The 14142-nt window shown below is 51.5% G+C and overlaps 3 protein-coding genes across 3 annotated transcripts; all 3 read left to right on the forward strand.

The window, feature by feature from the left end:
• Positions 1-1797: 1797 nt before the first annotated feature.
• Positions 1798-6969, forward strand: Z518_05233 (uncharacterized protein; the record flags this gene model as incomplete). Its single annotated transcript, XM_013416047.1, has 3 exons — positions 1798-2203; positions 2252-2375; positions 2424-6969. 3 exons carry the CDS (start codon positions 1798-1800, stop codon positions 6967-6969), a joined length of 5076 nt encoding a protein of 1691 aa, XP_013271501.1.
• A 2613-nt stretch (positions 6970-9582) lies between these two features.
• Positions 9583-11970, forward strand: Z518_05234 (uncharacterized protein; the record flags this gene model as incomplete). Its single annotated transcript, XM_013416048.1, has 1 exon — positions 9583-11970. The coding sequence occupies one exon, from the start codon at positions 9583-9585 to the stop codon at positions 11968-11970; it is 2388 nt and encodes a 795-aa protein (XP_013271502.1).
• Positions 11971-12731: 761 nt separating this feature from the next.
• On the forward strand, positions 12732-14132 carry Z518_05235 (uncharacterized protein; the record flags this gene model as incomplete). The annotated part of the gene is made up of 2 exons (XM_013416049.1): positions 12732-13221; positions 13279-14132. The coding sequence occupies 2 exons, from the start codon at positions 12732-12734 to the stop codon at positions 14130-14132; spliced, it is 1344 nt and encodes a 447-aa protein (XP_013271503.1).
• Between the last annotated feature and the right edge of the window lie 10 nt (positions 14133-14142).

Genomic DNA, 14142 nt, shown 5'->3' on the forward strand with positions numbered 1-14142 from the left:
CGACTTCTGCGGATCGAACAAGCAGCAGAATTCGCATATTATATTAGTCTGATCAATAGCCCTCCCGACTTATTACCGTAAGTCTGTTGCAGATGTCGACTAGCAGCATCTGACAACAGCCCCCGGCCTGAGAGATAGTACTAAAGTTAGCAGCTGTGCGATGCGGAGGAGCTAGTCGCTGGTTAGCCGACGAACCGGGGTCGGGAAGAAGTACATTTATATATATTGAGGAGCCTATATTCTTGGAAAGTAGATCGCAGAAAAGGACTCTTTCGCTCGTTGGAAAAGGGTGGGGGGGAAGGGAGGGGGGAAAGAGGGGAACCCTTACATGACAAACTGAGGGTACGCAATCGAGAATCAAGAAGTCTCAATAGAACAAGGCTTGTGTAGTCGATGTTTCTTGTGTGCTAGATAGCGAGCTTGTCACTCCACGCTCTTGTCATCGTCTTATTGATACTGACGCATCTCGTCTCGACACGACACTGTTTTTGCTACCCGTGAAGCAGCAGGCGAGAGACAGTCGGCGTAGCGATATATACTTCTTCCAATGCACTTGATTGTATAACCGCTGAGGCCAATGTGTGAGAGGAAATTAATCTGAAGGTTGGCATCATGAGGCCAGCCGCCGGTGGGCCAGAAGTCTCAGTGAGGGCTTTCATTTCGTCCAGTTGAATCGGTCAATGCTCTCTGGTAAAGTCGTGGTCGTCGTCTAGGACAAGAGCCTGCTCCACTTCAAACCTTGAACCCTGCGACGGGCAGAGTGACGGAAGTTAGACTGGGAATGTAGCAATTGGGAGTTGAGTGTGCTGCTTGCTGTGATTGGTAGAGGGCGCAGGAAAAGGGTGTGTGACAGCGGCGATGTGGCAGCCAATTGTGGCGGGTTAAGCGCCCAAGCCTGTCGTTCACTGGAGCTGGCGAGCTTCGTGCCTGTCCATCCGTTGCCAGTGCTCTTCCCACTGCACGTCTTCTCCCACTTCCCATAGCCATTGACCATTCCTCCCACCAGATCAGCCTGCAGCCTGGATTCAACGCTAGACAGTCCGTTTGCCATGATTCGACCACGCCGGTCACTGGGTGCGTCCTCACTCACTTCATGCGGCGGGGCCGCAATCAAGCGCCCGCCGGCTAGTAGAACTTCGGAGCCATGTTTCCATCAATGTCGTTGGTAGGTACTTGTCGAGATGACTGCTCTCTGCTCGAATTGCTGCCAGAATCGCGCACTCCTTTCTCTGCTGCGCCTCTCTCCGGGATCAGAGCGAGTGGACCTGTCGATGAATTGATTCATTGCTTGTACAGATCTATCAGGTCCAAGAAAGTTCCTTGTTTCATTGTTTCAGTCTTTTCCACGGTATATTGCTGTCAACGCCTGTCCCTGGCATCCGGTTCCTGCGAGCGAGCCTTGAGCCTTGAGCCTGAGTCTGCGCAATATCTTCCCTTCTCCTGACCCAAGGACGTCTTCCCGATCTGTACTGCGTCTCCTATACCCTCCTCTGCGGGTCGAGCCTCTCCGCGGCTACGTTGGCGCCCGCCCGGCAGTCACTGGATTCCACGGTCACTCAGGAAAAACACATAATCGGCTGCTACCCGCCTCATCGTGGCACCACGGGAACATCAGTCGAGATCCCAATAACCGACGCTCTGGATATAATTCACTTGACTTGGTAGAGACCATGCCACTGTTTGGGCCTGCATAGCGAAAGAGGTATACTTGAGGATATTTCCAATGCTCTGCTGTTCACACCGCCATCGCTGATACCCTAGCAGTCGCATATCAAAGATCGGTGGACCTCATTCAGTATGTCTGCTGGTCCAGGTCTTTCGCGACAGCGATCCGTATCAAACAAATCCAAGGGTGCTATCCTTCCTTCGGGTGCCAAGGCAAGGCCATCGGCAGAAGATGTCCCCTTCGAACCATGTGCCTGTACGGCATCGCTGCTTCTCTTCGCCCAAGGGTCGGCCGTTCTATGTCTTCAACATGACACCCTTGCGGTTGAGAGACGTTTTGAGAAGCACTCGAAGGATGTTCAGTTCATATCGGCCGATAATGTGAGTGAAACTGGGGCCGGACGACTGGTGGTCACCTATGATGTCGGCCGAACGGCCATAGTATGGGACATGGCCACCGGCGAACAATTGTCGCGCTTTGTATCATACGAATCGCTACAAGTCGCCCATTGGATGAGAAACGGAAACATCGCTTTTGGTAGGTCTCCCGTCTTTCAGATTACGACGATGAGCTGACAACTCCAAGGAAATGCAAAAGGCGAGGTGATTTTATTCGAGCCTGCAACGAGTGATCACATTTCCGCGCGAACGATATTTGATCCCATCACGGCAATTGCCCCGTCGTCGGATTGTAAGACGTATGCCATCGGGTGCGTTTGGTGTCTCGTCATCATATGGCCTGTGCTAATCTTAACTAGATATAAGAATGGCTCCATCCTCCTGGCTGCCTTACAACCGTCTTTTACCATCCTTCACACGCTGACAACGTCTCGTGCTCCGTCTCCAATTGTCTCCTTGACGTGGCATGCCTCGTCCTCGAAACAAAAGTCAGACATGCTCGCCACACAGACCGCAGATGGAGATCTGAGAGTTTGGAGTGTCTCGAAGCCCCCAACCGCCGAAGCTCCTCGAGTAATTCGTGTCTTAAAACGCTCTGATACGTATGTTCGCGGCCGAAATTGGATTTCATGGTCTAAGAACGGCCGTATCGTACAATTCTCCGAAGGCAAGACATGGGCATGGGACGTGCGCACCAAACATGTGACATATGAACCTATTCCAACAGTCGAGGGAGTGAGAGCCATCGCCGCCCACGGCCCGACTGGCACACTGTTCACCTTGGGCCCAGACTATACGGTTCAACAGTACGACGTGGAAAGAGCTCAGCTAATAGCAAATGTTCGACACATGCCAATAACTATTCCTCCGACGCCCCCTGAAGACACTAGAGGACCTATGTGGACGACGTCTGAGAGCGAAGAAGATGTTGCTTCCCCTCTCGTCCGTGCCCGTAGAGAACTCCGCGCTACCGAAGCCGCCAGGCAAGATCGGTCTAACATCAACATCCCCAGTCCCCAGTCAGCCATCAGCTCTCAGAAGTCGGGTCTCAAGAACGGGATTCAGGACATCATCTCCCCTGCTGGTAAGACCGAATACACGTCCACATCATTTGATACTGGCATTCAGTCCCAATCAACATTCAATGCGCCTGTACAGCTTTCCAATCAAGCGTACCAAGCCCAGTCGCCTGCTACCGCCAGATCGGCCAGAAAGGGTTCCCGCTTAAGGCAAGAGGTTGTCATGAGTCCCGAAGAGCGTCCGGTCTTAGATCTCTTTCCATTCACCCGGGCGCGTCTGCATGACGTACCTTATCGCCCCCCTCGATCAATGGACGAGGGTCACATGACGCCTGACGATCTGAGGAGGCAGATGCTGAGCGTTGTTTTCGGTTGGGATGAAGATATTCAGGATCTCATTCGAGACGAGTTGAGCCGCCATCCAAATGAGAGTCAGAATGCCATCTTTCTTGCGAGATGGCTCGATGAAGATCCCGATTATCTGGCAGAAATCATGGGCTCGACCGGCATTATTTCAAATCTTGATTGGATGCTGCTTGCTTTGGGCACAATCAGCAACCAAGTGGGAGCTAAGAAGATCACCCAAGTTTTCATCGAGAAGATGCTGAGCAAAGGCGATGTTCATGCTGCAGCGACGTTAATGCTTGCCCTCGGCGATAGGAGTGATGCAATCGAAGTCTACGTCTCAAGGAATCAATTCATGGAGGCCGTCTTGCTGACCTGTCTTGTCACACCGGATGACTGGCAACGGCAGTCATACCTGGTGCGCCGGTGGGGTGAGCATGTGGTTGAAAATTCGCAGCAGTCACTTGCCATACGCTGCTTCTCATGCACCGGTGTCGAGCCTTCTGATCCCTGGACGTCTCCGAAAGCACAACTTGCCACGAACACAATGTTGGATCCGATCTCGGTCCCGCAGGAATCTCAAGAAGTGCCGCCTCTGGAGCCGATGGAATACCCAGCAATTTTCCAAAAGACGTTAGAAAGACGACGAACTCTTGATGCGCCAACACCGGTAGCGATGCCTCCACCAAACATCATGCCAGCCACGCCAGCGCCTCCTACACCCTTCAGAAATGCTGCTGCTCAGGGCACAAGAATCACTCCGCAGACATCTGCTCTCAAACTCATCACGTCGTTTGGGCCCCAGGCTAACAATCAATTCAAGTTCCCGGGCTTGAAACCCGACGACCGTACTCCCACTGTTGCTGCGGCAGTTACACCAATTGCAGAATCTGCAATTGACAGATCTGCTTTGTCACCTGGAGGTCTGGGTTCTTATCGGATGAATAATATTCGCAGCATCAACAGTGCTCTCTCGGCCAAAACTGCAACTCCCGGTGGCTTTCAGCCGAATAGACTACCATCAATCGGAGAGACGCCCGTTGATGTTGAATCACCACGATTCCAAAGTTCCCTACCTCAACGATCGGTTTCTGTGCCCGCAGAACTGACGTCAAGCAAGAACACGGAGGCTGTGGAAGCTGGCCCATCTACCAACGATTCACAACAAAGCGATAGGCAAGCATTGACATTGCTCACGTCTGCGCGTTACGAGCCCCTTGCCACTCCTGTCAGGGAGACGCCTCAAACCGCTGTCGGACCACAGACGGCCATCAAATTCCCCGGAACAAGTTCTCAGTTTCATGGTACGCTAGGCGCTGATGCAAGCCAAGTGGATATGTCTCGCCAAAGAACGGGTTCAAGGAACCGAAAGCCAGATGGTCTTTCAATTCAGACAATGCCCGTACAAGAAATGGATTCTAATCAAGAATATTTACCGGCCGCAAGCTATAACGAGTCAATAAGCAGACCAGCGACTACCGGATCATACAGCAACACCCAACTCGATACGTCCGGAGATCTGACAAGCCCGCCAACCACGGGTCAGAGCTATCGTGGCGTGAAGAGTCCTATCGTGACTGGCCGGAGCATTGATCAATACATCAGCAGCCTCGAGCAGGCTCAATATTACGGGAAGCATTCGAGGGCCCGCGGGTACAGCAGCACCAGCAAGCAATCAAAAGATGACCAATTGGAGAAAAAGAAGAATCGGGCTAATATGGATGATGGTAGTGGTGAAAGAGATTCACGACGTGCCGTTCCATCCGCCAAACGCTCACCTTCTTCGCCTGTCCCAATGTCGCCCGAGGATCTCAGATTGTACAGCACCAGTGTGGAAAGCTTTGACTCTATGTACAGTTCAAATTTGTCTGGAATGGACCGAAAGGGAACACCTGCCAGCATGTCAAGGCTCAGCCGACGTGGCTCACAGTCAACGGCGAAAGGCACCAAACATCGCCAGAGATCGCGCTCAAAGACACGCGGTATCAGTACCCGAAGCAAAACCAGCAGCCGTGTCACAAGCAGGCAGCCTAGTCCCGATATTTTATTTTCTCCGAGAGGCCGAAGTTCGTCACGCAAAGAAAACCTTGGACACCGATCTCCTTCGTCTCCACGACCTATGGTTCCTTCTGAAGAAGACCTACAGAGCCGCTTCGATCAAGATTCTGCTTTGAGACTGGTTTCTCGCGACCGCCACCGCCTGCACCGCAGTACTAGTCGTCGACCTCAACGTGACACTAGCGCTAGGCGCGATCCATCACCGGATCGACGAAGACAACGGGCAAGGTCTCGCAGCCGTCAAGCAGAGGAAGCATCCCTTAGCAGAAAAACAAGCCATAGTGATCGACACCACCGCCGACGACGCCGTCCGAGCGACGCGATGTACGAGCGCAGCGCTCATCCAGATGATCCCGAAGACGGTATCCCGGCCACTTCGGCTCGTGAGGACCATCGCTCGACCAGTCAGCCACCTCCAGCTCACGAGAGAGGTAAAAAGGAGTCCGCAGCTGAGCAGCTGGAAGCTCGTCGACAGTCATTAACTCGTCGTCCTTCAGTGCCGAATGTTCCTCTTCCCAGTCAACTTCCTGCCCATACGAAGTCGGCTTCGACCAGCAATGTGCCGCCACCTGCCAAACCTCAGGTTGATGAAGGGATGGCTGCCAGCTCTTCATCTCAGGAGCATACCTTAGCCACGGATATGTCCGGCTTCGGTGTTGTGAAGGAGCGTCCAGGTACACCGAAAGCAATGCAAGTTGGGACAACGAATTCCGAGGGAGAAACTGCAGCTGTTTCAAGTGGTGCAGAACTCCTATCCAGCGATGTGTATCGTCCACCGACGCGTGAAGATATAAGCAGACCAGGTTCAACTCGTGCTCCTGCATCCCTGGAATTCCTGTCCCAAATCCCTAAGCATCCCGCCTACGACCGTCGGATCGCCAACAGCAGATCAAGCAGCAAAGGAGCAGAAGCGAGAGCGTCATCACGAAGCCGTGGAACATCCCGTGATCGAACACGTGTCTCTCCCCGGGAAGCAACACCTATGTCTATCGGTCCTCCTGAGGCGACTACTTATGCGAATTCACCTCCACAACAAAATCCGCCTATCCTTCCTGAACTACAGCACTTGGCTGCACCACCTCCACCACCTCCACCACCTCCACCTGCTCCGCCCAACATGCCAATGTCTCTCAACAGTCCGAGTCTATCGAATCTTCGAGGATTTGAAGGTGACCCCGCCAACGTACCGTTGCCGATGTCTGCGATCCCAACTACCTTCCCCGAAACACCACACAGCGCAAATCCCCTCTCTGCTGTGTCAATGTCTATGGGACATCGGCGTGGGCGCTCCGGCAACGACGGCAACAACTCTGGCTCGAGTCAGCTGTTTGGGAAAATCCGGAACTTTGCCGGGCGTGTACGCAGTCCGTCTCGGGGTCGTCGAGGCGATGACAACCAAGCCATGAGTCCTAGGATGAATAACGAACATGCCGCGCCGTATGAGAGTATTCCCTCTGCAATGATGGGAAGTGTCGGTTCTTAAGCATTTAGTAGGAAGAAGAAGCCATGGCCACAAGTGCAAAGGGGTGCGTGATTTGGAGAGGGTAATGTGAAGTTGCACGGCCGAGGAAGGGGGAGACGGGATCATCCGTTCGAAATCCTCAGATCTTGTCTCTCTTTGACCATTGTTTTGCCAAGAAAACAAAAGCAAAAGAAAAAGAGATTGTTTTGAGCTCGCGAGGGCCCAAAGTTGGCGGACATCATGTCAGCATTTCCCCCCCCCTTTTTTTTTTTTTCTCTCCAAATTCTCGACGATCCCTCTTCTAGCTTTGGTGATGTGAAGTGCAGGGAAAGAAAGATTTCCATCTATTGACAGGCTTGTCTACCCATCAAGTGCGTCAAGAGCAAAGCAACAGAAAAGAATCACCGGGTCAACCTTAGCTAATACCGGTGCATGGGATGACGAATTCTGTCTATCGGGTTAGCTCTAAGAGTGTTGGATGTTGAAGTTGAATTTTGGATTTGGATTAGGTTTCAATGAGAAGGAAGAGGCAGGAGTAATAATTTTTCGGGCAAATTTTTGATATCATGATCGATGCTGGCATGGAAGAGAACGGTGGACGGAAAGGTTTGACAAGATGGAAAGGGACAGCTGCTGTGAATCGGTGACAGCGTAGTTTAAGCAGTAGGAAATGTCAACGGCCAGCCTTTAATCTGTTTTGACGTGAAAGATGACTCGCTTTTCCTTCCCTTGTTGCACATTTGAAGATTCAAAATAGATTCTGGCATTTCAAGTCTTTGTACACTGGTTTCCGCCTTCTTTTTGAGTGATAATATAAATGGGAGCCATTTCCCTCCAAAAGGAAAATGTCGTTGACTTCGTGAAGTGTTGACAAATGTTTGAGAAATCGTTCGTAAAGGCTCGTCGTGGCGACAAGCTTTTCTGCAGGACTTGCCTACATAGTTGCAACCCTGTGTGAATCTGATAATCGCGAGAAAGGAGAAGGTTTGGTACATCGGTCCTTGTATAAAAGTCATCTCGTGGCTTCTGGACAAGAGTTCCTTCGAAAAACATGTAATCCTATCAGGACTGGTCCGCTCGTCTGGCAGAGTGGAAGAAAGGACATTTCTCTCATCTGAGGGAATAGATTCGGTGTCCAATGTTGGCGTGCCTTTTGCAAGTTCAACCGATGTTGTGGCTCCGTGGTGCCTGCTGTACACAGCTTTCGCGCGCTAGGGAGAAATTCCTCTTGTGTTCGTGGAGGGGCCGTAGCATTAAACTTGTTGTCATAAACTATACTCCCGTCCTTTCAGCTCAATACGTCGTTCGAGAAGCATGGCTTTCCGTATAATCGAGCATTTTGGAGAGTCGGTGTTGTTTTTTCCTGTTCAAATTCCACCACCACTTCTCCCCACCGCCACACTAAGGTCTTTTCTTGCAAACCGCTGGTTCTCAGCTTGAATCCAATTCCGCCGTCCTTCTTCCTCAAGAAGTCTCGTTTGTTCTCTAGATTGGGATTCTAGCCGACGCAGCCATAGGTAGCCAGCTACTGGGACGAAGATTAGGGACGCGAGGAAGAATTTCTTCGGCCGTCTAAGAGCGGGATTGATTAGTTCGGTTTCTCTGGCATGCAGAGGGAATGAGGAGAAGGGGCTGAACAAACGTCAAGAGTGGCCCTGGCCGATACCCTGGAATGGAGCTTTGAGGTCGAGAATCGGATGAAGGCATGGCCACAGCGAGTTGTTCGAGAATGTTGGATCTTCGATACAGGTTGGTGTAGAGCGATCAATGGGACGTTTCCGACTAAACTGTCGGGACTGCAAACCAGGTAAACAGTCCCTTCTCTGCGAACTGGTAGCTAGAATCGATTGCAGATGCCTTCGGCTTGTTGCTTTCTACAGTTGGCCGGGGAAAGGAAGTAGCGGGAGAGACATGATTCTTACAAGCAGAGCCTATAGCTCTTGGTTGAGAGCCAGGAGCCTGCTACAAGGAAGCTGTCTGCTTATGTTTATGTAGCTAAGCTCGCAGCGCGGGATTGATGATGAGGTGGTGGATGGTTGACGTCGACTGAGTAGCTTTCCGGGCACTTTTTGCGGGGAGAATCGGATGACATCGAGAACAATGCCTTATCACGTGATTAAATCACGTGAGTATGCACTTTTCGACTTCCCGTTGCGATTTGAACTCTCTTTCATCCCCCAAACTCTTCCTCGCATTGATGGATTCGCTTCTAAGAATATCGCGTAATCTCCTCGCGCGATCTTTAATCCTTGGGCTCGTCAGAGGGAGTAGAACGTTCGATCACAGCCCTGTCATCCTGCACACATCCAGCGCTTCCCGAGTCTAACTCTAGCCCTATCCCGGCCGACCAGTGAACCACTCGTTAGCAGATATCTGGGGAAGATTGTCACCGGTGAATGTAGCACCGTTTTGCTCCGCCTGCTATCCTCGCCCAGGAAGAAATGAATTCTAGATCACCCGGCCGTCTGAAGCTGGGCGGCCCGTGTCCCCCAAGAATAGGCCTTGCTTCCCGGTACCTCGGTAGCCTTGTGGAAGGTAAGATTCAGCGGCGCGACCATGTAAGTTAATTTCATCTTCGGTTCCCTCTGTAGACAGCGCCAACGATCATACTCCCTCGATTGTCATCATATCGCCATGACGATGCACCTGGATGATGAATTTTCGTCAAAGCCAGAGCAGTGCTCTGCAACGCCAGCACGGCCCCCCTTATTTGTGGCACAGTTACCTCTAGATAATCACGAAAGGAGACGAATTCAGAGGGTGCTTATTGCCAACAGAGGCGAAATAGCATGCCGCATCATCGCCACATGCCGTAAACTTGATCTAACATCGATTGCTCTCTATGCCGACGAAGACTCGACCTCTCAACATGTCTCTGCTGCCGACGAGGCCATCCGTCTCGGTAGCATCAATCAAACAGAAGGCAACCCCTTTTTGAATGTCCAGCTTCTTGTCAAAATCGCTCAATCAGCCAAAGCAGACGCTATACATCCCGGCTACGGTTATCTTAGCGAGAATGCAGATTTTGCCAAAGCGATATGCCAAGCAGGAATGATCTTCATCGGACCAAGTCAACAAGCAATGTCCACGCTGGGTGACAAAAGAAACTCGAAAGATTACCTGAGGAAACATGCACCCAACATCCCCCTGATTTCGGGGTTTTCAGGTTCAAGCCAGAACGTGGAGGACTTGGACACTGCCGCACAGGCTATCGGCTTTCCGGTTCTCCTTAAGGCATCTGCGGGAGGTGGTGGTCGTGGTATGCGTATTGTTCGAGAGCGATCGAGTTTGAAAGATGAGCTAGCTCGAGCACAATCCGAGGCCAAACGCTCTTTCGGCTCAAGTGATTGCATCCTGGAGAAATATATCGAAGCGGCTAAGCACATTGAGGTCCAGATTGTTGGGGACACAACCGGGAAAGTGATATCTCTATGGGAGCGAGAGTGCTCAGTACAACGACGATATCAGAAAGTTATCGAGGAAACTCCCTCTCCCTTCTTGACTCCAGTTCAGAGACAAGAAATGTGTGCAGCTGCCGTTCGTATCGGTGAGCTCATTGGTTATGTAGGGGCGGGGACTGTTGAGTTTGTCGTTGATGTCAAAGACGGCAGCTTCTATTTTCTCGAAGTCAACACACGACTACAGGTCGAGCATCCCATCACAGAAGAGGTCACTGGTCTAGATATTGTTTCTTTGCAATTATTCGTTGCAGCGGGGGGAAGCTTCGCCAGTCTCCCTGCATTACGCCAAATTCCGCAGTATGGCCATGCAATCGAGTGTCGACTCTGTGCCGAAGACCCGGTGAACAATTTCATGCCCGATCATGGCACCATTCGATTGTGGAAGAAGGCAGACGTTGTGACGGGATCGAGAGATGTCCGTTTTGAGACGGCTGTGGAGACGGATTCCACAGTTTCCATTCATTTCGACTCTATGATTGCCAAAATCGTCGTATGGGCACCGACGAGGGCCATGGCTATTTCGAAGATGGTCAGGGTCATGGCCAACACTGTGTGCGCCGGTGTGAGAACCAACCAGCTTTTCCTCCAGAGTTGCCTTCTGCATAGCGGCTTTCAGGATCCACGGTACACCACGTCTTTCATCCCGACGCATTTGGAGACCCTGCTCAAGAACCCCCATTCAGAGAGAGCAGCGGACATGATATCAATGCTGTCGATCGTGTCAGGATTAGTCGTGCGAGACAATCAATTTGGATCTGTCCCCAAACCATTCAGGCACGTGCGTCGAGGATTCAGGAATCAACCGTTTGATCCCGTCAACCTCAACACTCTAGTCATTGTGCCAAATAGTCCAGGGCTTACAACAACCCCAACATTATCTGTCTGGACGCCGTCCAGGGCAGCATATCGAGGAGCTCACTGTGTTTCCTTACTCCCTATGTCCGGGACGAACGACGAGTCTGAAAATCAACCCACAACCCAGGCCACAGAATCCGCCACGGACGAGGGGTCTCTCCGATATAACGCCATAAGCAGGAAGCTTCGAAGCAACGCCCTCTCGAGTGCTCCACAATACGAAGTTGAACTCAAGAAACGCAAGAACATTAACACGACCGGCGACTTATGTCGTTCGTTATGGTCGACGGCTTTTGTCGAAGTATCCTTCAACACGTCCAAAGTCCAAGCATACATCGCCACTGACATGACGGTTCCTCGAGCAGATTCTTCCCAAACCATCGTCCTATGCCACTTTCCCGCCCTCGGCACCTGGATCGAATATAAATGCTGCAGTCTGCTGGACTATTTCTCCACTTTACGCGAGGCAGCAGTGGCATCTGCAACAGGCTCGGCGCCGAAATCTATCACAGCGCCCATGCCGTGCAAAGTGTTGTTGGTGCTGAAGAAGAATGGCGACGAGGTCAAGAGTGGGGAGACGGTCATGGTCATCGAGAGCATGAAAATGGAAACGAACGTGGTGATTCCGGCGGCAGGCAAGTTCATGACGAATGTCAAGCAGGGGGCGGCGGTGGATGATGGAGAAGTTTTGTGCTGGGTTGACTAAATCAAATATACATTGGCTTGGGGTTCAGATTTGTATCCGTGTAGGACTTTCGTCAGACTTCAAAAATCCCTGTGTCAAAGCGTGAGGGTCATCTATTATGCCTACAGCATGTGATAGGTGACTTTGCGCCTATCAATGCTCATGCGAACGGTCCAAGGCTTTGCTGAACACTCCCATCAAGGATTAGGTCAGACAAAGGACTGGGAATACCTAATACGAGTTGGGCCAAACCCTATAACTACTAACTAGGCTATCCCAAACCAAACGTACTTAGTCTCTCTAATCAGGTCTGATGTTTTTCCTCCTTTCAAGCTGGTGGCCTCTGCCCTTACTGACCTGCTAACGACTCGGGCCGAAGATGAGTTCTGAGGTGTCTCCTACCCTTGTCTCCAGACTTGAAATTATGTCTATTGTTCACTATGGCCAATCTCTGCCGAAGTACAGTAAGAGGACGGGCCGTGGACGGGCCGAGCCGTTCCCACTGAGAGCCTTGTTAGCCCCTGTTTTCCCTCCAACGAATGCGGGTTTGGCCAGTGAGCAAGGACACGGCCCGGCTAATGGTTTTATGGCGCAAGGACAGCCTCCGTCAGAATGACAAAGGTGATGGTGATGCAATTCTTTCAGCTCGGTGTCCAGAAATCTAGGCCTGCCTGCCGTGCGATATGCTGATGCTGGCTTTGGTGCCGCCGAGAAAGCAAAGTACGTTCGATATTATATTTTTGATATCCGCCTTCGAGAGAGAGTAAACTGAGGGCACGCACATGGCATCATTCTCCGAGGCACCTTACGCCGATCCTCCTTGGATCACGCGCAATATCAGCGCATATTACAATGACAGCCATCGACGACTGCAGCGCGAAGCACGACAATACGTGTCAACGACCATCGCGCCCTTCCACGAAGAATGGGAGCGCAGAGGCAGCGTGCCTCGAGATGTCATCCTCAACCACGCCAGGCTCGGATACATGGCTGTGTCAGTGTATCCGCTTGCCGTTGAGCAGATCAAGGCATGCAAGCAGAGGTTGCCAGGAGACATTGCGCCGGAAGATTGGGATGGGTTCCACGATTTGATTGTCATTGACGAAATGGCTAGGTGCGGCTACCTGGGCGTGATATGGGCGTTGAGTTGTGGTAATTCCATTGGTGCGCCACCTCTCGTCAATTTCGGGACCGATGAACAGAAGAACAGGTTTTTGCCTGATGTCCTCTCGGCCAAAACACGCTTCTGTCTAGGAGTTACGGAGCCTGACGGTAGGTATATATGCTCAATACACTGTTGAGAAGATGACTGACTGGTTTTTCAAATAGCCGGCTCGGATGTGGCCGGGATCACCACCACAGCAGAACGTCGAGGAGACATATACTTAGTCAATGGTGCAAAGAAGTGGATCACAAATGCGCTGTTTGCCGACTATTGCACCGCTGCTGTTCGTACGGGAGGGCCAGGCCGTAATGGCATTTCAGCCCTGATAATTCCTCTCAAAGCTAAAGGCGTCACCTGCAGGAAGATCGAAAATTCCGGCGTCAGCGCCAGTGGTTCGACACATATCGAATTTGACGACGTTGAAGTCCCGGTAACGAATCTTCTCGGACAAGAAAATCGAGGCTTTGAAATCATCATGTCCAATTTCAATCATGAGCGGCTTTGGTTGGCTTGTACATCGCTGCGACTGGCGCGCGTGTGTGTCCAAGATGCGTATGAGTATGCCATCAGGAGAGAAACATTCGGGAAGCCCCTGATGGCCAACCAAATTATCTCTGCCAAGTTTGCAGGCTTTGCTCGTGAGATTGAGCCTGTTCATGCATACATGGAGTCATTGGTGTACATGACTGAGCAGGAGCGGAAGCGAAAGCTTCACACTATCGCGCCACATCCAGGAATCGGACAACACCAGGTTGATCTCAATATTGGTGGTATGATCGCCACGTTGAAAACAAGCGCTGGTCGAGCTTTGGAACATGTCAACCGTGAGGCACAGCAGATAATGGGCGGCGCCGGGTATTCGAGGAGTGGGAAGGGGGCAAGAATAGAGCAGATCAGTCGTGACGTTCGGGTTATGGTCGTCGGGGGTGGCAGTGAGGAGATCCTGAGTGACCTAGCAGTCAAATTAGAAATGAAGGAGCTGCAGAGCTTGGGGAAAAAGCGTACGAGTAATTTGTGATAATATGCCT

The sequence above is a fragment of the Rhinocladiella mackenziei genome (genome assembly GCF_000835555.1).
Source record: "Rhinocladiella mackenziei CBS 650.93 unplaced genomic scaffold supercont1.4, whole genome shotgun sequence".
Lineage (NCBI taxonomy): Eukaryota > Fungi > Ascomycota > Eurotiomycetes > Chaetothyriales > Herpotrichiellaceae > Rhinocladiella > Rhinocladiella mackenziei.